General features: G+C 44.9%; 1 protein-coding gene across 2 annotated transcripts; it reads right to left on the bottom strand.

Moving 5' to 3' along the window:
• Positions 1–4,029: 4,029 nt before the first annotated feature.
• ADAL (adenosine deaminase like) lies at positions 4,030–20,948 on the bottom strand. Of its 2 annotated transcripts, none has more exons than XM_019533456.1 (10): positions 20,892–20,948; positions 19,271–19,401; positions 16,691–16,751; positions 15,837–15,924; positions 14,911–14,992; positions 12,567–12,693; positions 11,374–11,454; positions 10,417–10,555; positions 8,257–8,357; positions 4,030–6,201 (listed from the first exon to the last, which is right to left on the bottom strand). In XM_019533456.1, the coding sequence occupies exons 1-10, from the start codon at positions 20,940–20,942 to the stop codon at positions 6,007–6,009; spliced, it is 1,056 nt and encodes a 351-aa protein (XP_019389001.1). In that variant the 5' UTR covers positions 20,943–20,948; the 3' UTR covers positions 4,030–6,006. The 2 variants fall into 2 exon arrangements, with proteins under 2 accessions (XP_019389001.1, XP_019389002.1); XM_019533457.1 differs by having other exon boundaries at positions 4,030–6,173.
• Between the last annotated feature and the right edge of the window lie 6 nt (positions 20,949–20,954).

Here is a 20,954-nt window from a genome sequence, read left to right as displayed (position 1 = left end):
TCAACCTCCTGCGAGAATGGCACCAGCCGGAGGGCTGGGCCGCCTTCGGGGAGAGGGAGCATCAAAACGTAAGGAGCCCAGAAGCAGCGGGGGGAGGAAAGGCCCCGACACCCCTAGGGGAGATCAAAATAGGTATTGAGCTATCAGGCCCCCAAGCGGAAGAAGTGAGGAACCTCCTAAGGGAATTCCAAGGGACCTTCTCCGAAGAACCCGGGTGGGCCAGAGCGGCATATCATTCCATCCCAACCCCACCCGGTGTCGTGGTACGGGATCGTTGGCGGCCTATACCACACCACCTGACCAAGGAGGTACGCGAGGAAGTAAAGAAGATGCGGGCACTGGGGGTGATTAGGCCGTCAAGAAGCCCGTGGCGGAGCGCCCTAGTACCCGTACGCAAACCCGACGGGAGTCTGCGGCTATGCGTCGACTTCCGGCGGTTAAATGAGGTGGCGACCTTCAACTCTTTCCCGATGCCTAGCGTAACGGAACTGATAGAACGCATAGGCGCCGCAAAGTTCATAACCACCCTGGACCTCGCGAAGGGGTATTGGCAAATACCGGTGCGGCCGGAGGACTGCCAAAAGACGGCCTTCGGAACCCCCTGGGGCCTGTACGAGTTCATCAGAATGCCGTTTGGCCTCCATGGGGCCGCCGCCACGTTCCAACGCCTCATGAATCGGCTGCTGGTGCCGCATGCAAAGTACGCAGTGGCGTACCTTGACGATATCGTCATATTCACACACTCCTGGGGCCGACACGTGTGGGCCCTCAGGGCGATACTCCAAGAGCTACGACAAGCCGGCCTGACGGCGAACCCCCGCAAATGCGCGGTGGCACAGAAATACACGAAATACCTAGGGTTGAGTGGGCCAAGGGACTATACGGCCGTTAGAAGACAAGGTGCAGGCCATTCGGGCCTTCCAACCCCCGCAAACGCTTAAACAACTCCGTTCCTTCTTGGGGTTGGTGAATTATTATCGGAGATTCGTGCCCCGCTTCTCCGAAGTGGCGGCCCCATTGTTCGAAGCTTTGAAAAGCAAACCCGGGAAGGGACTCGAACGGACCGAACCAAGGCTACAGAGTTTTCAGGCCTTGAAGAAGGCCTTATGCGAGGAAGTAGTGATACATACCCCTAACTTTGTGAACCCTTTTACTTTGCAGACCGACGCCTCCGAGGTTGCTATAGGAGCCGTCTTAACACAACAGGACGCTGGGGTGGACCGACCGGTGGCCTATGCCAGTCGGAAACTACTCCCAGCAGAGACCAGGTATTAGACAATAGAACGGGAGTGTCTGGCGATCCGGTGGGCGGTGGAACACTTTAGGTATTATTTATTGGGGAGAAAGTTTACACTGATCACCGACCACGCTCCCCTTAGATGGCTTAGCTCTACTAAGACCGATAACACGCGGATTATGCGGTGGGCACTAGCCCTCCAACCCTTTAAATTTCAAATTAAGTACCGCCCGGGGAAGGATAATATAACAGCTGACTTCCTCTCCAGATGCCCCGAACCGACGACCTCCAGCGGGGGGCCCGGAACGAGGGGCGAGTATCCAAGGAGAATCAAACCCGAAGCGGAGAGACCACTCAAACCATCACAAGGCAACTGGCGGGGGGGGTTATGTCCCGGGGAGACAGGGCAGAGCTCGCCCGCGGAGGCGGCGGAGCCTGAGCGGGACATCCGCCGCTTGTTTACACCGGAAGCCGGTGCCCGTGCCAGCGGCCGGGAGCCGGCAATAAAAACGGCCGGCCGGAACAGATGGGGCAGGAGTCCGAAGGGGGGACTCGCTGCCTCGGAGACAGAGGCTCCAGGAGGAGAGACGGCAGGGGGCCCTGCACCAGGCGGGAGCGCGGACCCCGACGGGGAGTGGCCGCTCACCCCGACGGAGGGAAGGACAGCGGCGGCAGCCGGACCCTGAACCCTGAGCGGGGAGTGGCGGATTGGCCCGGAAGACGAGGATTCCAGTGACGGGGAGTACTGGGACTGTGCCCCGCCTGCACCCGGAGTTTACAGGTCGGGAGCCGGCGCGGGGGCCGGGGAGGGCACCGACGAGGCACCGTAAGTGCCTGGACCGGCGCCGGACACCAGCGGCCAGGAACCCGGTAGGGAGTATCCCCGGGAGGACCCAGGTCGAAAGCTGGGGTGCTAGCCGGCTAAGTTTCTTGCCCCGGGCAAGGGATCCGGTGAGGAGCATCACCGGGAAAGCCCGGGCGAGGGCCGGGGTCTCGACTACAGGAGACCCAAGGGGGCGTGAGGCCAGGGTGTTAGGGGGTGGCGGAGCCCCGCAACGTCACCGTCGGGGATCCCGGGCTACAGAGAACCAGGAGCCGTCCCACTGAACCTTACAACAAGTCGTGGCGGGCGAGAACCAGGGCGGGGACCTGATTACCCTACATCTGCTCCGGACCAACGGCGTCCCAGGGGAATAGCACCACCCTTCCACCGTGAGCCGCTGCTCCGAAGGGGGTTCACCCTCCCTCTCCTCCAGCCCGACGGTCACACTAACACATGTAATCCCATGGTGACAAACATTTTTTTTTCTGTGAACAAAACTTCAAAGTGTACAGAAGGGGTCAGAAATGGAGAACTGAGGCCAGGGAATAAAAGCACATGCCCAGGTCCTGACCCTGGAGTACTCTCTCTAAGGCTCTGGCTCCAGAGCATAAAAATTATAGGACTGAGGATGCTTGGAACATAATAGCTGGCTCTTTTTTCCTTACCTGTATATAAGCAGCAGCTACCTAAACATGGATGTAATCAACAACTGGATCCCTAATTTAGACATCTGCAAGTGATCTCCTGCTGGGACACAGAAAAGGACTTGAATACTCAGCCAAAACAGAGCTTTTTTAAGAAGACATCACTAAGCTATGATTGTTTCCTTTTTCTACCTGCTGCTAGGAATTCATATGTGGACTGACATGTCATCTGAAAGAAATGAGTATTCCCAGTGGAAAAAGAATAACCCTCTCCTGGGTTTCAGTCGAGGCTTACTGCTCAGCAACGTCTATATGAGAGAGCGCATCTGCCAAGTATTCTAACTGTTGTTACCAGCAGTGTGGATTCAGTTAAAGAGGTTTAAATCATGTGTTTTGATTATAATTTAAATTAGCACATAAAAACCTTTTATTTAATAACATTTTGCATTGCTATTTCTTGGTAATTTTCAAAAAATGTTAGTTCTCACAGGTTGATAGCCAATAGGATAGGTCGATTTGTAACTAAATACAGCTTTCCCCCTAAATTTGGTACTTTTCATACACATTTAAACAATATTATAATTTAGCATTTTTATTCAAAACCTTTTTTTAAATTTGATTGTGCTTGAAAGTAGTGACCATCATCTTTCTTACTAAATAACTACCACAATTCTAAGACTAGTCTTTTTTCTTTAATATGGGACAAAGCCCCATTATCACAGAATCAAGTCTGAGAGCAGTGGAGAGCAGGAGGTGGCGGGCAGGCAGCTGCTGCGACTGGGGTTGGGGCCGCGGCAGAAGCTGCTCCCTGCCTTCCCACCCCTACCTCACTGCTTCTATAGGGAGAACTGGAGGCTGGGTGTGCAGAGGTGGTAGAAGCAGAGGTTGGACTCAATAACCCAGGAGGCCTCATCCACTCCTATGTTCCTTGCTGCCTTAGCCACAACTGTGTTCTTTCTCTTCCTGCCTCATTCGGTATATACCTTCCAATTTTTGCACCAAATAAGGTACAGATCCTACAGACAACTGCATGCCAGATTTATTCTAAAACTGTCCAGCCACCTGAATGGCTGAAGTCTGGCAAAGTTACAAGCAAATGAAAACTGGATGTCAGACAGTATCAGTGGTGGGGCAGATGAATTAAAGACACCCCTCCAATAATTAGATTCTACACCTGGAAAAATTATTTTAAAATATATATATATTTTCCAGGTGTAGAATCTGATTATTGGGAGACTGTCTTCGATTCAGGTAAATACTATACCAGCTGTATTTGAATTAGCTGCTTTTGAAGCTAAGTTGGAATTCAATTAAATTCAACAACCACCATTTAAAAACTATTTTTATTGCTCAAATAAAACTGCAGTCAATTTCCTAGATAAATAAAGGGGAAAAAAACTTATCAAAACATGTTTTGCATTTAAAACTAACACTTACTCAGCAAGGTAGTATTTGGAGCAGTGAACTAAAATCATTTTTTCTAGTTACCATGTCCACCAATTTTTGAGAACTAGTAGATCTCACGTTTTCATACCTAATTTACTTTAACACTAGAAAACAAATTTTCCTACTTTCTCAGCTCTGAATGAACTAAACTAAAAATTCTGAAAATAAAATATTCTCTCTGCTCCCAAAGACTCTACTCTTGTCAAAAGCAGACTTTTCGTCTCATTAAACTCTAGTTCCAGGTGCTTAGCCAGTGATTCACTCATTTCAGTGGTTTGACTTGCACAGTACATCTTGCCTGTCAAAGCTTAAAGACTTATTTTTATTTAAGTACATGACATAGACTGCCATAATTTCAAACGTAATTTTAAATGAGCTTATTGTATTAAAATAAAAAATATCTGCCTTTTACTATAGTTTTAAACAATGTATTTCTATCTTGATACTCTAGGTTTCAAACAGTGTTTTCAGTTGGTTAAGCCATTGGGTTGCCATGATGTACAGAGGACGAAGGACATTAGGTTTGTGGAGTTTGGGCATATCATTATGTATTAGCTACCCACAACTCTTGCAAGATCCCCTTCTCTTGAAAAGGCTACACTTCATTGAGCATCTGGCAGATTCAGGCAAAATAAACATTTCTTTTGATAAAGACAATCCATGCCTCTGGCCCTTTTACAGATACCTGTCAACATACAAAAGTCATTCAGCGATTGTTTCCACAGGCACCGGCACAATACAGTTTAGCAAAAGGATAGTTGCTCCAAACTTAGAGGATTTTCTACTTCTGTTAGCATTGTAAAAAGGCAGTATACTTGGAGAGTAGTGGTTCTAAAGTAACAGGAGCTCAAACTGTTTTTTCTCCTGCATTTATATCTCCTCAGGACTGCAGGAAAATATGTACTGACTGGGCTGCATCAGTTTCTTTGCAGAATGACTGACCTGAGGTAGAAATTTATGCACATGTACTTCTCTTCTTGAACTAAATAGCTCCCTCTCTTGTCAAAACATAAATGGTACTAGTAATTTAAAAAGCATCCTTTATACAATTACCTTACATAATCTGCTGCAGAACTGCCTTACTTCTAGCCTGAAAACAATGTACACAAAGGAAACTGGTTTTGAAGACATGCAGAAATAAACATGTTCTTTTAAGAAAATAAATGAAAAGGGGAAAACAATTTTCCATTGTTAAAAATATTTTAGAAGTGAGGCCCAAAAAGCTGAATTTCTTTACAAGTTTTTCTACTCTACAACATAGAGACCCTACAACATTAAGTGTGCAGATATTATATAGTCCACCTGGACTGTGCAATAGCATGTATATTAAAACAAGCCATAGTAGGTCTTGTCCAACATCTCCATGTGCAAAAGCAGTTGGAACATGTCACCCGAGTACAAAGATCTTTTTGACAAAGTATTATCTTTCTCCCTGAAGTTGTTCCCTATCTTTCTGTTCAACAAGCTTACTTACGACTGATACAGAAAAACAAATGCATGCTGCTTGGCACATTTTGGCCAGCCCTCTATTCTATTCCAGCCCTTTTATTTTGTTCTGACTGTCCAATTTTTGTGAACACATCTAAGCAAACAGTACTTTTAAAAAATATTTTCCCTCAAGTAGGTGGGTGTGAAATAAATTCCATCATTTTCCTTTTCCTTTCACTTGACTCTTTCCAGGCAGCATCTGGAAAGGAGTTTGCCAAATAAGGGTCTGTTCCAATTGCTCTTGATACATGTAAATGAAGAACTAGACCTTATAGCTGTAAAATCTCAAAAAGGCCAGTCTCTCTCTCAAAAAACACCCTTATTAACTGAGCTAATATATTCAGTTTTCAGCTATTCACATCTACAGTTTAATTAACTAACAGGTTTGGTTTCAGTTTACACCATTGTTCCTTTAACTTTGATTTGACAATGCTTGAAGCAAAGATATAGTTGATTGATTCATATGATAAGTCCCACATCTGTACTGGGCTGAGGCTAAATGTTTTAGCAGCCAGTTGATACTCCTGAGACAGATCTGTTGCAAAGACGCCTTTATCATCAGTCTGGAATAAAATTTTAAAAATTAGTACTTCTAAATTTTGAAAAAATAGGAAAATCAACTTAGAGCTATTCAATCCTCCAGTATTTCACATTTTAATGCAGTTCATACGTATTTCTTACTACATTTGCTCAATATCAACATATTTTGTCCATAATATCAGATGCAAACAATGCCAATAGAAAGGAAAACAGTTAAGTTATAAAACAACAGGATTTCTATAAGCACAGTCAGGATCTATTTCACATATGAAGTACCCTCTCCGTGTTTATCTGTACGGCTATTAGTCTCTCCTCCATCTCAACATTAACCTCTACCACCACTAAATGGTAGAAGCAGTGACAGCTAGACTGAGAGCCTAAACTGGGACTAAACTGTTTTATAAAAATATGCAGATGATTAAAAAACTTAGTTATACAAATAGGAAACTTATGTAAATCTGCAATCATGCAACTATCACCTTAGTTCTCCTTTCTTCTTCCCTCATATTTTTCCTAGATTAACTAGTTATATCTTTTCTCAGGTTATATCTTCAGGGCAGGGTGGCATCATCACATTGTCCTCATATCTACTAATGTAAGAAGCTCCGTATCTTGAATGGGGGCCTACACTGACACCACGACAAACAGCAGCAGCAACAGCAGCAGCTAGATAACCTTTTATATTGCCAATATTCACATTAGGATCATTTAAGGGATTACCTGGCCATTGTGATCTCTGTCACTTCTTTTAAAAGACTGCTGCTGTCATAGATACCACACTCTTATTATGAAACTGTTCATTATTTTACATGGCTTTATCAGATTCTCAGATTTTTTTGTACTTAAGAAATGTAAACAATAATCTAATTTATAATTGTATTTTGCACCAGACATGCAGTCATAAGACAGTGCATAACATTCAGAATACAGGACAGATGTTTGTAGTAACAATGCTCTGATACCATCTATAAAATGTAATTAGTACTGACAGCCCAATCCATAAGATGCTGAGAGTAGCATCTGATACTGTTATCTGAAATGCTTTGTAACTTGCAGGTTACTTAGATGAAGGAGGTATCCCGTATTTTCTGTTGCCTTAAAATGACTATTTTTTTATAGATACACTCATTCTTAGAAATCAAATCCAGGGAGTAAAACATTCAGATAAGATCTGTAGATAGGCAAGTTCCTACAAAGACCTATGTGTACCCCAAATTTCATGCCTGAGAAATTAAATAATGGTGTTTCCTATGTTTTTACTATTGTATTTATTCCTAAACATGGCATCTGATCTGTTATGAGGTTAAAGAAATAACCTATAAAGTTGGTTACTGTCTAATTATCAGGGATCCAGGTTTTCTGTTTCCCACGAAAAAATGGATAAAAACACAGATTTCCCCCTTTACTGGAGGAAAACACAGATTTCTCATTTTAGTGGAGAGACCCACAGATTTTGTAGTTTTGCAAAGAGCTCTCTGTAGGCTAGCAGAGTTCCAGTCTGCAAGGGGCTGGGAGGGAATGGGGGGAGGGTGGTGAGGCAGGAGGCACCATGTGTATGTATATGCACATGGCTGCCAGGCAGCCTGGAGAGCAGCTCCCATAGGTAAGTGGGGGTGGGGGTAGGGAGAGGGATGGAGGCCCCCATACTGAGGGAGGGAGAGAGTTGGGCAGGGCTGGGGCTGGGGCTATGGCTGGGGCTGCTGCCCAGCCAAGGGTACATGGAGCTAGGGGCCCAGGGCCACAATGCACAGCTCCAGGGCCCCAAGTAGGACGGGGCAGCAGGCAGCTCATTCGGGGGGCTGGGGGCAGGCAAGGGGGACCTGTGCCCCCTAGATCTGTGCGCGGGGTATGGGCAGAGGCAGGCTGCCTGCTGTGAACTTGGAGGGAGTGAGGGACCTGTCATTTTAATCACAGATTTGTGGGGGGGTTATCAAAAAATTTGTGATTTTTTTTATCAGGGAAAACCAGGATCCTGCTAATAAACAGCAGATCTGTTTCTCTATATTGGCTCCAGTGATCCCGTTTCCATATTCTTTAGTCATTATCTCAATGAATTTTTTACAATGAAAATGACTTACACAAAGCACAACAGGATGGCCCACCTTGTACCAATATCCAAAATGGTGTTTATCATAGGAAGGTAGAGTCTGAGTTTTGATGTTTGAAGTCATACAAAGTTCTAATGGGAAAAAGTATATATTCAAAGAAAAAAAGGGCAAGTATTAAACAAACGCATTGTTTGGGGGGTAGATTAACAGATGCATTTCAATCCATAGCTGAACAACAGGTATTTTTGTATTGTTTGGTAAATGCTACTTCAAAACCAGTTCAAACCTAAGAGTAAAACTTTCATTAGTGGATAGGTGTAAACTTCACTAGTTTTAGTACACTTTGCAAGACAAGAACACATATACGATACATGACGTTGCATGACTGCTCAAATCTGTTGTTTTGATTTTTAGTTCTTCTATCAGGATCATCACAGCATGATATGAGACTAGGTGAATCAGTGCTCCAGCATCACAATTCTTTTGTCCGTATCCATTTTAAGCATGTATAAAACAATGCATAGTCTATATAAAAACCACTGAATTGTCCTATAAAGACATGCCCTTTAACATGACACACAATTCAATTTAATAGTGAAGTGTAACCTATTGGTTTCTAACCAGTCAAGTAATAAACATCTAGCAGTTTTATCGTATTTTATATTCCACATCTCTATGCCTATTTTTGTCCTTTTTTTCCACTGTAATTAATCCTATACATACTGCTTTATAAAGCAATGTGCGCACACACGCATCTACAAGATAACTAATAAAGGATGACTAAATGGAATGTTTTAAAAAATGTTGAAAAATATTGCAATTCATTTTAAGTGAAAACATGAATGGCTAGCAGTGCCTGTGCCTTATTTCTCACATTACATGCATCTCCACATCACAAATATCTTTCCATAGTGACCTCTGAAAGGGCACCTGTACAACTGCAGCGAGGCTGCTTTAATGTGCTATAATTACAGTGTATTGGAGCAGACTTGATTAATCGAGTATGCTGGAGCGTGGCAGAGTCTTGTTTATTAGTGTCCCCACACTGACAGATGGTGGCGGGGGATGCTTTAACTAATGTTCGTTTGATGAACTTTAGTTAAAGGGCCCCTGCTACCATTTTTTAGTGTGGGGACACTGATACACAAGATACTCTACGCACTTTAATTAGAGAACCTCTTGCTAAGGTACCAGAGAAGCTAAGGAAAGGGCTACAACTTAACATGCCAGTGGTAGCAGTGTGTCTTCCATTGCAGCAAAAAGGGGCAGATAAGAGAGAGATGGGTGGTCCACAACATGTGGTATCAGGGCAGGACAGAAAGGCAAGGAACACAGGTACATGGAGAAGGCCTTTAGGCATGGTCTGGAGAGGGCTGGCTGGGGACTGTAGCTTACTTGGGTGGTGTGCTGGGGCAGCCGAAGGGGGATTGACCTAGGTAGTAGTGGTCTACTCTCTGTCTTGAAATCTGAGCCATTTGGATGTGCAACGAAGGCATTGTACGTGCTGTGGGATTTGATGGTCCTCACTTTGTAAATGGCACTTCCTTGTCATGATTTAAAATGTACATGCTGAAATACATTCCTTAATCTACCTTTTTAACTTGCAGTGAGGAAAGGTAGAAATGGTTGGATGGTATTTGCAGCTGTCCCCACTGCTGAATGTGATGTGGAAATTAATTTAAATGGTTCCCTTGAAACAGGGTTAAGGGAGGCTTTTTTTTTTTAAAGGAAGTTGAAGGTAGTATTCAGGTTAAGAGTTCTCTGCTCATTCCAGGACTATGAAAAATTCTTGGGAGCAGTGGGCCTTTCAGGGATAGTGGGCAGGGATCACACACTGCTGTCAAAACACTGAACATCTAAGGGCCAGCGCATACTTGTACTTGAGGGAGATAAATCTGAACGGAGCAAGAGGCTGGTGGGGGGGGAGCAGCGTGAAAATGGGACCAGGCCGATCAGTTAGGAGGGTGGGATGAGATTTTGAAGAAAAAAGCAGAGGAGAAACCTCAGTCTCAGTGAATCTGCAGGAGAGATAGGGTCGTAGTTTGTAAGCTCTTGGAGCCGCTCTACTTAAAGCACCCCATCCAACTCCCATAAATGCCCAAAGTTACTACTAAAACTTACCAATTCCATTGTAAGATATAGTAAATTAAAGTCTGCATATTGCCAAATGGGCTTCATCTTCTTTCTTACCTATAGGTATAGAGCTCTGTCTGACAAGCTGCACCAGGTCCTCTGAACCCACCGTTGCAGAATTAAGAAATGTTCCATGTCCAATTCTGTCTGGAGGCAAGCCAAGGAGAATTTTGGTCTCTTCTTCTTGACTTGGGATCTAGCAAAGTACCATAATTTAGCTCAGTAACATATAGCCCATGTAGCCACCTAGGTCATATCTCAACTCTTAGAGGAAAAGATAGGAGTCCCAAGGAAGAGGGGAGGGTTCATTAGAACATTTTAGTAATGAAACAAGTGTTACGAAGAAATAAATTGATGTTAGTTATTACTCTGCAATGATCATTATAGACCAAGAAAGTGGATCTTTGTTTTGAAATTATGGCCACTACATAGTCAGATCTGGTGCATGGGATCAAATTGGTATGCAGTCAGATCCGGTGTATGGGGTTGGGCCATGCATGGTGTTGGATCCATGTGTGTGCCTGGATCCAGTGCACAGTTAATCTATCCATTCACTAGATCACATGCATGAACTGATCCCACACTATACCAGCCCCGTGGACTGACCCCATGCATGGAATTCAGCCCACAGACTGGAACCATGCCACTAATATGGCCCGTAGAGCCAGAAGGTTGAGCACACTGAACTAGATCAGTTACAGCATTGCTCTTTACAAAATTAGTAAAAAAACCCAGCAATTGACAGAACACTCTCCCACTGAGGTATTTTCATGACTTCATAAACAGTATTAGAACCTGTGTGCATCTCAAGTGGAAACATGAAAATAAATTTGTTTAAGCAGCCTAGTGGGTTTTTTTCATAATTTTTCCGGAGATGTAACAGTTTCTCCTTCCATCCTCACCTCCCTCTCTTCACAATGCCACAATCCACATTGATTAGACTTGAAAAACACAATATCCAGATTTTTTTTTTCATTTAAAGATCAACAGAGAAAGGCAAGCATAAAAAGTTACCTCTGAGAGATGCAATGCCAACTTTAAACCTGCCTGTTTGGCTGCTGCTAAGGGCTCAAAAAAGTCTTTACCATGTCCTGCCTTGAAGATAAAAGCCAAACAGAAATGCATGATCACTGTTACAAAACCATTCCAATTATACAGTCATTATGAAATCTAACTATATCCAAGTAATTCAATCAAAAACTTGTAAATCAGTTTTCTTTTGCTATTGCTCACTCTTCAAACGAAGTGGGTCAAAGTTTGATCATACCTACATGAGTTCAACTCCCACATCAGTCAAAATATAAACTGAGAACAAAACTGGGTTAAACAACAACAGTTCTAGTTTAGGCCAATGCAATACTGACTCAGGTCAGCAGGAGTTCTCAGAATGATTTCTTCCCATAATCACTGTGTAAAACTCTGGAAGAGAAGACATTTCACCTAAATGTTGACAAACATGGTTTTCAACCACTTATCCTTATGTTATAAAAAAAGGAAATTAGATGCTTTTACATTTAGATTACATTTTATATCATTCTTGATGTTATTTAATATGTCTTTACCCCAATCAGACAATACAAAAAAGCATCTTCTACTAAATAGTTGTTAGGTTCAGAAGTTGCTTTTAAGATACCTTTTTAATAGTTTTGTGCATCATTTTAAATAGTTTAAGAAGCGAAATATTTAATCAGCAACTAACATGAAAAAAGCCCAAAGACTAAAACACAATTATTTCAGTATAAAAGTTTCTACCTTTTAGGCCCCTGCTATGTGATACATGCATTACACCAGGGGTGTCCAACCTTTTTGAACGTGACGCCGGATCATGAACTTTTTATCACCCAGCGGGCCGGCAAGCCATATTCAAAGACTTCACAGGAAGCAGCATCACATCACTCCCCCCCCCCGAAACGAAAGTACAGTGTTTACTTTCGTTTCCCGTCATAGCACCTCGGGCCTCAGAAAACAGCATGGCAGCCCGCGGGCTGTATGTTGGACAAGCCTGCATTACACAATTAATTGGCCAATTGTGCAAAACATTCAGACCCGCCACACATACAAAGGAATGATCACACAATAAAAATGACTATCCAGCTATAAAGAGCCAACCCGCTATAAAGTTAGTGCTCAAAAATGTGTAACAACTCTATAGCTGGTTTCTATCCAGCTTAATTTGAACATACAGCAGGGCTCTAAGAATTACTTACAGTGGGATCACCACTGAGGTCAAGCCCTACAACAATCCCATCGGTAGAAAGAAAGAACTCCTCAGCAAGTTTCACTGTTTTCTTGGCAACTGTTGGTCCACCTCTTCTATCTATTGCTATTAAAAGTCTAAAATGGAGATGTACAGGTTACGTTCAATATACATGGTGATAACAGAGAAAAAACTATTACCATAAAAGAACACTAAATTCACAATTTAAAACAGATTGCTTCTTTACTTTCACAGCTGTCAATGTAAAGCTCTGACTACAAGTTTTTATGCATGTTTAACATTTGGCAATGTTATGTTGATGGCTAAGTGACAACTCTGCCCCATAAATGCCTGCCCTGATACTGGCGCAACTTTGCTAGTATTCCATCCAGAAAAATGCTTACACGATCAACACGTACTGAAACAAAGGACTGGACATATATTGATAACATACAGAGCTGGGTTTTAACTCTGACTTTGCATAAACTAGTTTACTTTGGCCCTTGGCATTAGGGGTGTGTGAAGCGGACCCTATTCGATTCGGATTCAGCCTGAATCAGAGACAGTGATTCAATTCATTGATTCAGATCACTGTTCCTGATTTGATTCAGCTGAATCCAAATCTGAAGATTCAATGCTGATTCAGAGAATCAGCGATTCAGACACAGACACAGCTTTAAATGTTTTTTCTACATACCTAGAGGTACCAGCATGGCTTACGAATGCTGTGATGTTAGGGCACATGGAGTGTCTCACAAGAGTGCGGGGGGTGGGGAGGGGCCTCCACATGCTTGGCAGCGAACCCGGAAGTGGACTGGAAGTTCTTCTGGTCCACTTCCATGTCTGCCAGGGAGCGCACTGGGGAGCACCCCCGCACCTCCCCGGCTCAGTGATCGGCTGCAGGGGACCCTGGGTGCCCCCCCAGACCCAGGAGGCACCAGTTGCCAAGTTGGGAGGGCATGGGGAGGCCTCCACACCCTCCCCAGTGGATCCAGTAGTGGACCGGACAGGCTTCTGGTCCACTTCTGGGTCTGCTGCCGAGGGGACTGGGGAGCGCCCCCGCGCTCCACAATCCCCAGCATCGCAGCATTCAGGAGCCGCCTGCTACCTAGAGGTATGTAGAAAAAAACATTTAAAGCTGTGTCTCTGAATCAATAAAGCTGTGTCTCTGAATCAATTCGGAGGGTTCCAATTCGATTCAGAGAGATTAAAGGGTTCTCTGATTCAGATTCAGAGATTCGGCCACTGAATTGGGCTGAATCTCTGCCGAATCGAATCAGGGACCGAAGCTTCGCGCAGGCCTGCTTGGCATGTATTCATTTAATGGCATGATGGGAACTGATCCATGATCCCAATAATTGCACTTCTTGTCATGCCACATAAGTATGGCAGGAGACATGATTATTGGAATCAGATGCCAGTTGAGCCCTTATTGCTTGCCAGTGCAGAGGAAGCTTTTGATCATAACCCCAGGCTGAATCGCAGTCAATTTGTTCACTCTGGACCCTCGGGATCATATCACGGACTCAAGCTGACTCCAGCGTGGTTTGGGGCTGAAGCTGACAATCAGCTGATCGTCAGGACTGAACCCCAGAATAAGCATATTGTCAGATTGGCTGGGCCCACACAGGAGCTAGGTTGAGTTCCTGGTGTGATCCTGGGAGCCAGAGCCAACCAATCAGCTGAGTGTCAGCTGGAGGTTATGAGTTACAGTCTCCAGTGTGGTGAGCTGACAAATCAATAGATTGTTGGCTCCATCTCAACCAGGCTGCAATCAGCCAATTGTTAAAACCCTGTGCCTAGCAGCTCTGGCTGGGCTGCTGGGCACAGGGTATCAAAAGCTCCAAACACTGGAGGAGCCACTAAGGACTTTACCCCCCACCAGTAGCCTCTGCCCACCTCCCCACCCCTGTTTCATGTTCTGGCAGCCTAGCCAGAACTGCAAGGCATGGGGTTTAAATTCCCCAATAGGGAAGCTTCCTCTGCCCACCCCCCTTAAACCTCCCACTACGCCAGGAACAGAGACCAGGTAGCCTCTCCCCACTGTTTGTGTCCAAGCGACTGAGGAATTTTAAAAAGCTCATCTACAGACACACTCTTGAAAGCTCCCTGTGTACCAGAACCCACGGTACAGGGAATGGGCAGCTGGGAGTTCCTGGTTCTCTAACTGCTTATATCCCATGCTGTGAAGCAGCACATGCAGCATGGAGCAGGGAGCAACTAACACCCCAGCTCCTGTTCTCACAGTTGCTCCAGGAACTTGTCCTTGTGCTTTGTAAACTACTTTGCAGAACTGGGTCACCTGTCAGGCTCAGAACAAAACCCCAAATCAAATTTTATGTATTTAAATTTACCTTACATCAATATCCAAGTCCTCCTCTTTACACTGTTTTATTCCTTCAAGTACAGTTTCTACATACATCCTCTTGGTCATACCTATAAAAACACACCACAGAATATAGATCCATGTGAACTGAACTGAAAAAATTAGAATGATTATATAATTCTATTTTATTAAACCCCAACCTCTCCATGAAGTTTTTTCATTTTAACTTTTCATTTTCTATTTGATCTTATACTTTTTTTTTTATACACTGGGATGGATTTCATCCTAATAGTTTTATTTTGTACCTTGATTTTACTATTTGTAAAGTAATCATTTTACTGACAAATACAGTTTTACTTTAAGCCTACTTTTGCTTTGAGTCTGCTTTGACTATGTGGAGAAACAAAAAATCATGTTATATGAGTCAGAATCTAATATTAAATGATAGTAGACTTTTATAATGCTATTATATTTAGCCATTTGTTTAAAAATACAAATGTTTAAGAGAAATAAGAAAGAGAGACTGGTAGCTATTATATTAGAACCACAAAAAACATAGAAATCAGGATACGATGAATGGCCTAAAGTCATCGCTGAAAATGAAGAGGCTAAAATGTATTTTCTCCAAAATTCTTGCAACAAGTAACATTTTACCACATCACTTCCATTGCAAAGTTCAGGAAAATGATTATATTTGAAACCTTGCACATACACAGAGTTGACTGGACTTCACTGGAATTACAAGTACAAACCTGTCCTTGTATGAAAGACTTGACGGTAAACCAATACAGTATCAAGGGTCTCCAGTGATCTGCTCCCAAATATGTCACATATTGCATGTTTATTGAATCGACTGAATTCTTAATTTAAATTACTACTATCAAACATATATTCTTCAACATTAACTTTAAAATGAGGATGTTACTAGTCACTGACAGCCAAAACAGGTAGTACCTGTTGCCTTTTCCTCTCTAGGTGTGCTTCTTAATTCCAAATACTTGACACCATCAGCAGCAAATTCTTTAATAACGTCTTTAGTTACCTAATGAAAGAACATAAAAATAATCTAAATAATTTCTACACCAAATGACTCTTGAAAAAATAAAGGCACTAGAATGTGAAGCATAGAAATTATTTCTGTTTCTATTAACTTCAGCAAGAGTTGTCTAAATTTCTTGGTACTTACTCAGCTGTCCTTCTCTACAAATACTGTTAGTGGGGGACAACTTTCAACTCTACTGGGGCACCACAGAAGCTCTGAATATAGGGAATTTCACTGGCAATGAGCTAACCAAACATGTCCTTCAGCTGCCACAAACATGACCACTCTCTCAGCCAGACCTGCCCTTTTTTTACAGTTGCGATCATCTGAAAACCATTTTAAAAAGGGAAGGTTGAAGACAGGGCATCATTTTCCATTCCCATCATTTCTACTCTCAGATAAAACCTAAAGTGAACATGTTACATCTCTAGTTCATGACACTTACAAGTACACAGAAATAATAAACTAAAAGGGCACTATTGTAAATCAAAGCTCTACTTTAAGTGAACACTCTACTTCAAGTGAACATCAACTCAGTCACCTGAAAACACACGCAATTTTAAAATCACACTTTGTACAAAAATAATTTTGCTTGCCTTTTGAAGATAAGATTGCTGAAACTCTAACCCACTCATTTACATTTAGTTTAATTATACAACTGGTCACAGATACAACTGCAATAACTGTTTTTGCTACCTTTCCAAGGAGTTGTTTTGGAAAAAGAGAAAGGGCAGATTATTTTTAAGCCAAGCTCTTTTTAACTTACCATTAATATATCTTCAGTCCTATTGGTAATCTGATAAATAATCTGAAACATCTGAAAACATCTAAAAACAAGAATATAATGAAAAATCCCATATAAAAATGAAAAGCAATCTAAATACAAACAACACGGGATACACATTTAAATTCCATTAAATGGGCAGTCTTGTCCATAGTGTGTCCAGCCAGTCCTGGGCACAGAGGTGCCACCTGGCGCAGTCTGCCCTATCCTTGCACACAGCTCTTGGTGGCAGTGTGAAGGCAGCATGACAGCAGCTTCCTGGTGGCCCTTGCTTCTGCCACCTAGAAACAGGTGTGTACCCTGCCACCAGACCCCAGCCCTCCTGCCCAGACACCCCAGGCAATGTTCCCTCTAAGGAGTAGCAATCCGTGAGTACGCCACTTTGGTCCATGAGCGTGCCACTTTGGTCCTGCCTCCCCCTTTCGGCACAGCGTGGTCAGCCAGTAAGTGTCCAGGTGGGAGTGGGCAAAGTTCAGACAACACCCTTCTCCATGCTAACTTCTGCACAGAACCGTGCAGTGGAGTGCTGTGGCCCAGCCATGGGCCGGATACATTCAATCGATAGAACTGAAAGGGAGGCACCAGGGCCAGCGTGGGATACTTACCAAAACTAAGCTCCTCACTCCTCATGCAGGGCAGGCAGCAGCTCCTCCCTGAGGTGAGGTGAGGGTGGGGACGAGGGCTGGGGGCTGGCGTGGGCTCCACTGGCTCCAGGTGACTGCTCCGCAGGCTCTGCCAGCTCCAGGGAACTGCTCTGCTTCCCCACATAGCCTTGGGAAGCAAGGAGGCACATAGTGTCAGGACTAGGGAGTCGAACAGTTCCCTGGAACTGGCAGAGCCCCCGGAGCAGTTCCCCAGAGCCAGCAGAGCCTCACATGGGGCAGGCAGTGGCTCCTCCCCGAGGTGAGCCAAGGCAGGGATGGAGGCTGGCGTGGACTCTGCCGGCTCCAGGGAACTGCTCCGTGGGCTCCGCCAGCTCCAGGGAACTGCTCTACTCCACAGCCCTGATGCCATGTGCCTGCTCACTCCCTGAGGTTATGCAGGGGAGCGGAGCAGTTCCCTGGAGCTGGCAGAGGAAGCAGAGCAGTTCTCCAGAGCCAGTGGAACCCGCACCAGCTCCCACCCCCCAACCCCAGCCCCCAGCCCTGTTGTGACAGCTGAAAAGTATGTCTCTGTGATAAAAGTGCTTGCTGAAGGCTCTATGAAGATTAGACCAAGTGTTTGTCTGTATTTGTTTAGATATGAAGCTATAAGTTGTTGCTAAAAGCCTAATTACAGTTTAAGAGGTAGTGAGGCCTTGCATAAAGTAAGGCCTAGTAAACTTAGCAAAGCCTAGAAGTAGTAAGACCCTGTGGCACAGTTAAAATTACCTTATCAAAGGAATGCAAGACTTGTACTGCTATTGGTCAGTCTAAGGACAGTTGAAGAAAAAGGAATCTAAGTGGACGTATGTTATCAGTGTCTTTCAGAAGCTATAAATTAGCTGAAATATCTGAAAACCATTCAGAAGGAAGATGCAGCTCTGTGAAAAGGATGGGTTAGCTGTTGCCTGGATCAGTGGGCCTGTGGACTTCGAGAAGCCCAAGAACTGCATTCCAGTGTCCTTTCGGGCACCCCTCAGACAGCATGGCTCGGGGACGCCTGACCTCACTGAACTTTGTGGAAAAAGAAGCTTGCTGTGTATCAGGCATCAGAGGGACTGCCGATAAGTTGCCAATGCGAATTGCTTTTGTCTGTCATCGTTTGTCTTGTTACTGCGCATAGTTGTGTTTTTCTTAAGTCAATAAAACTTTCTTACCTTTCTACCCCCAACCACACTCTTAATCCAAACCCTCCATAGGCAGCTGGGACACCTGTCTCCGTCCCTGTCCCTGCCTCAGGGAGGAGCCGCTGCCTGCCCTGCATGAGGAGCTTACCTTTACTAAGTGTCCCATGCTGGCTCTGGTGCCTCCACTGCACTCCACGTCCAGCTCTGCTCCAGGCGGGTGCGCAGCCTTAAAAAGCTTGTGTGCAGCAAGATTTTTACTTACCAGGGGCACTGGACAGGGTGGGGTCTTCATGGACAGCAGCCTGGTACCCCACACAGGTAGGCACACACAGCCCAGCAGATGAGATGGAGGCATAGGGAGTGGTGTCCAGGAGCAGGATGGGCAGGTGGGAACTGGAATCACTGAGTCATGACAGCACAAGGCCAGGGCCCAGGGCAGAGGCACGATCTACTCCGTTCTCATCCCTGTGATGAGTGCTGGTTCACTTGGAGAGCGGATCACAGTTCTGCCCCAGGCCCTGTTCCCATGCTTTCATCACCCTGTGATCCCAGCCCCAGCCACTGCCCGCTCACCCACTCTGTCCAGCACTCCTGGGGGTGGATGTGGGACAGAAGGGCCTGGGCCAAATAAAATGAATTCTTATTTCTCTGGGGCCACCCCCCTGGGCACTGTAAACAGCTGTGATAGGGGGCCAGGACTGGGTCAACACCCCACCCCCCACCTCAAGAGCTCACCAAAACTCCCTAAGTGGCCCTCCAGACAAAATAACTGTCCACCTCTGCTATATACTCACTCTTCTAAGGTTCTTTTCTTCCCTTTGTCAATCATGGTCATCCCATTAGGGACCTGAAGATGTGGTTTCTGGGCCATAAGCTTCTTCATAGTAGCAGAACTGATGGAGCCATTCAAATGGGCATGAAGCTCCTAGATCAATGCAAAATCACAAGACTTTAGTAAACGTGATTGCTTCTATTCCGTTTTACTTGTACTTCTTTTTCTCATTTCTCTAGCATTATCCTAGAAACTAAGCAAGACTCAAGCATTTATATGAAAGATTTTTACTGAACCAACTGCACGGTTTAAAAGGATTTAGACAAGCTTTCAGTAACAAGCCTCTGAACCCAACTGACTCCAGCCTCTCTTAGACCCCATCATCCTATACTCAGCTCTCCACTTCATCTAGCACTATACACGTCTCTTCCCACAATCTTGTTATTCCTGTCATGAGGAACACCTCTTCTGTGCCTCTGCATCCGACTTCAAACCTTATTTGCAAAACACCTAGACTGCTGTGAACCTTTAAATATCCCCCCCATACTTATTTTTACTAGAACAAAGAACTGCAAAGTATTTTAAAACCACCTTTGACTGAAAATGTTGCTATAATTGTAACTAATCTCCAGTCTTTACTTCTGTAAGACATTTGTTAATGTATATTGGTGAAAAGATAAAACAGCACATCACATTATTTGAAGCACAAGCAAAGGCGAGGGGGGCCTAGCAGCCATAAGCACCCACAACTCCAACTAAACAGGAACTCTGGCTGGAAATCAAATCCAGATGTGAAATCTAATAAAAGGAGTAGGTCATATTACACATATCATGTCAGTGAAACTCCTTGCTATGTTTCTGGTTAAAATCTGTCATGTCTGAAGAGACAGAATAGCTTGCAGGGATGTCTTCATTTTCCAGCAAAAGCATACAGATGCAAAGAGAGAGGAGGGGAACCGGAGAGGTTCAGTTGAACACCTCACTTCTGGACTGCAGCCAGGCACTTTGCCTGTGTAAAGCTCTGAAATGGAAGTGGTGCCGTTAGCAGATTCCCGAACCGTAGCGCGGACAAGTTCCGGGAACATGCAGCACACGGCCATAGCAGGGATACACCACCGCACCCTGAGTACGTAGAAACGAGCATTATCACAGGCAACCTTGTTGGGCTAGCCTCCAGAAAAGAAAAAAGTTAAAGATTATGCTGAATTGATTGACTAGTGAGAAAACTACAGCTCTGGTGAAACCTGGGGCAAAGACTGGGACTGATTGTGGGGCCAGCACTCCAGGGAAAGATGCCGGCACCGCGCAAAAGGCAGGAGAGCTGCTCGCCCGGACTCAGGGCGACTGGGCCTCTTTGGGCTTCTTAAGAAGCAGGGGCAAGAGGGGGTGTTGGGTGTGATGGTCCGAGCTGCGAGGCAAGGATTGCCTAGGGCCAGCTCCTCTACCGGGCCAAGTGCCCAGCGGGGATAGACAGCCACGCTCCTGCCTGGCGCCTCGAGGCTACACCGACAGGCGCGTCCTGGAGGCGGCCCGGCCTGCTCCGACGGCAACTCGGCCGGCCCGGCCGCTCCCGAGAGCCGACACCGACACCGGCCCCGGCCCCGACCCCGGCGGCAGAGGGAAGCGCCCCCCGCCCCACTCACCACTTTGGGCAGCTCCCGGTAAAAGCGCAGCTCCGGCTCGTCCCCCGCCATGGCCGCCCGGGT

This window comes from Crocodylus porosus, unplaced genomic scaffold, assembly GCF_001723895.1.
Source record: "Crocodylus porosus isolate Cpor-Errol unplaced genomic scaffold, CroPor_comp1, whole genome shotgun sequence".
In the NCBI taxonomy this organism is placed as follows: domain Eukaryota; kingdom Metazoa; phylum Chordata; order Crocodylia; family Crocodylidae; genus Crocodylus; species Crocodylus porosus.
This window is presented reverse-complemented; position numbering and strand designations above follow the sequence as displayed.

Coding starts and splice junctions, on each gene's coding strand:
- ADAL (XM_019533456.1), bottom strand. CDS start 20,942: ATGGCGGGGGACGAGCCGGAGCTGCGCTTTTACCGGGAGCTGCCCAAA. Junction 19,402..20,891: donor ACCGGGAGCTGCCCAAAGTG/GTGAGTGGGGCG, acceptor GCATTGATCTAG/GAGCTTCATGCCCATTTGAA. Junction 11,455..12,566: donor ACCTCAGTGGTGATCCCACT/GTAAGTAATTCT, acceptor TTTATCTTCAAG/GCAGGACATGGTAAAGACTT.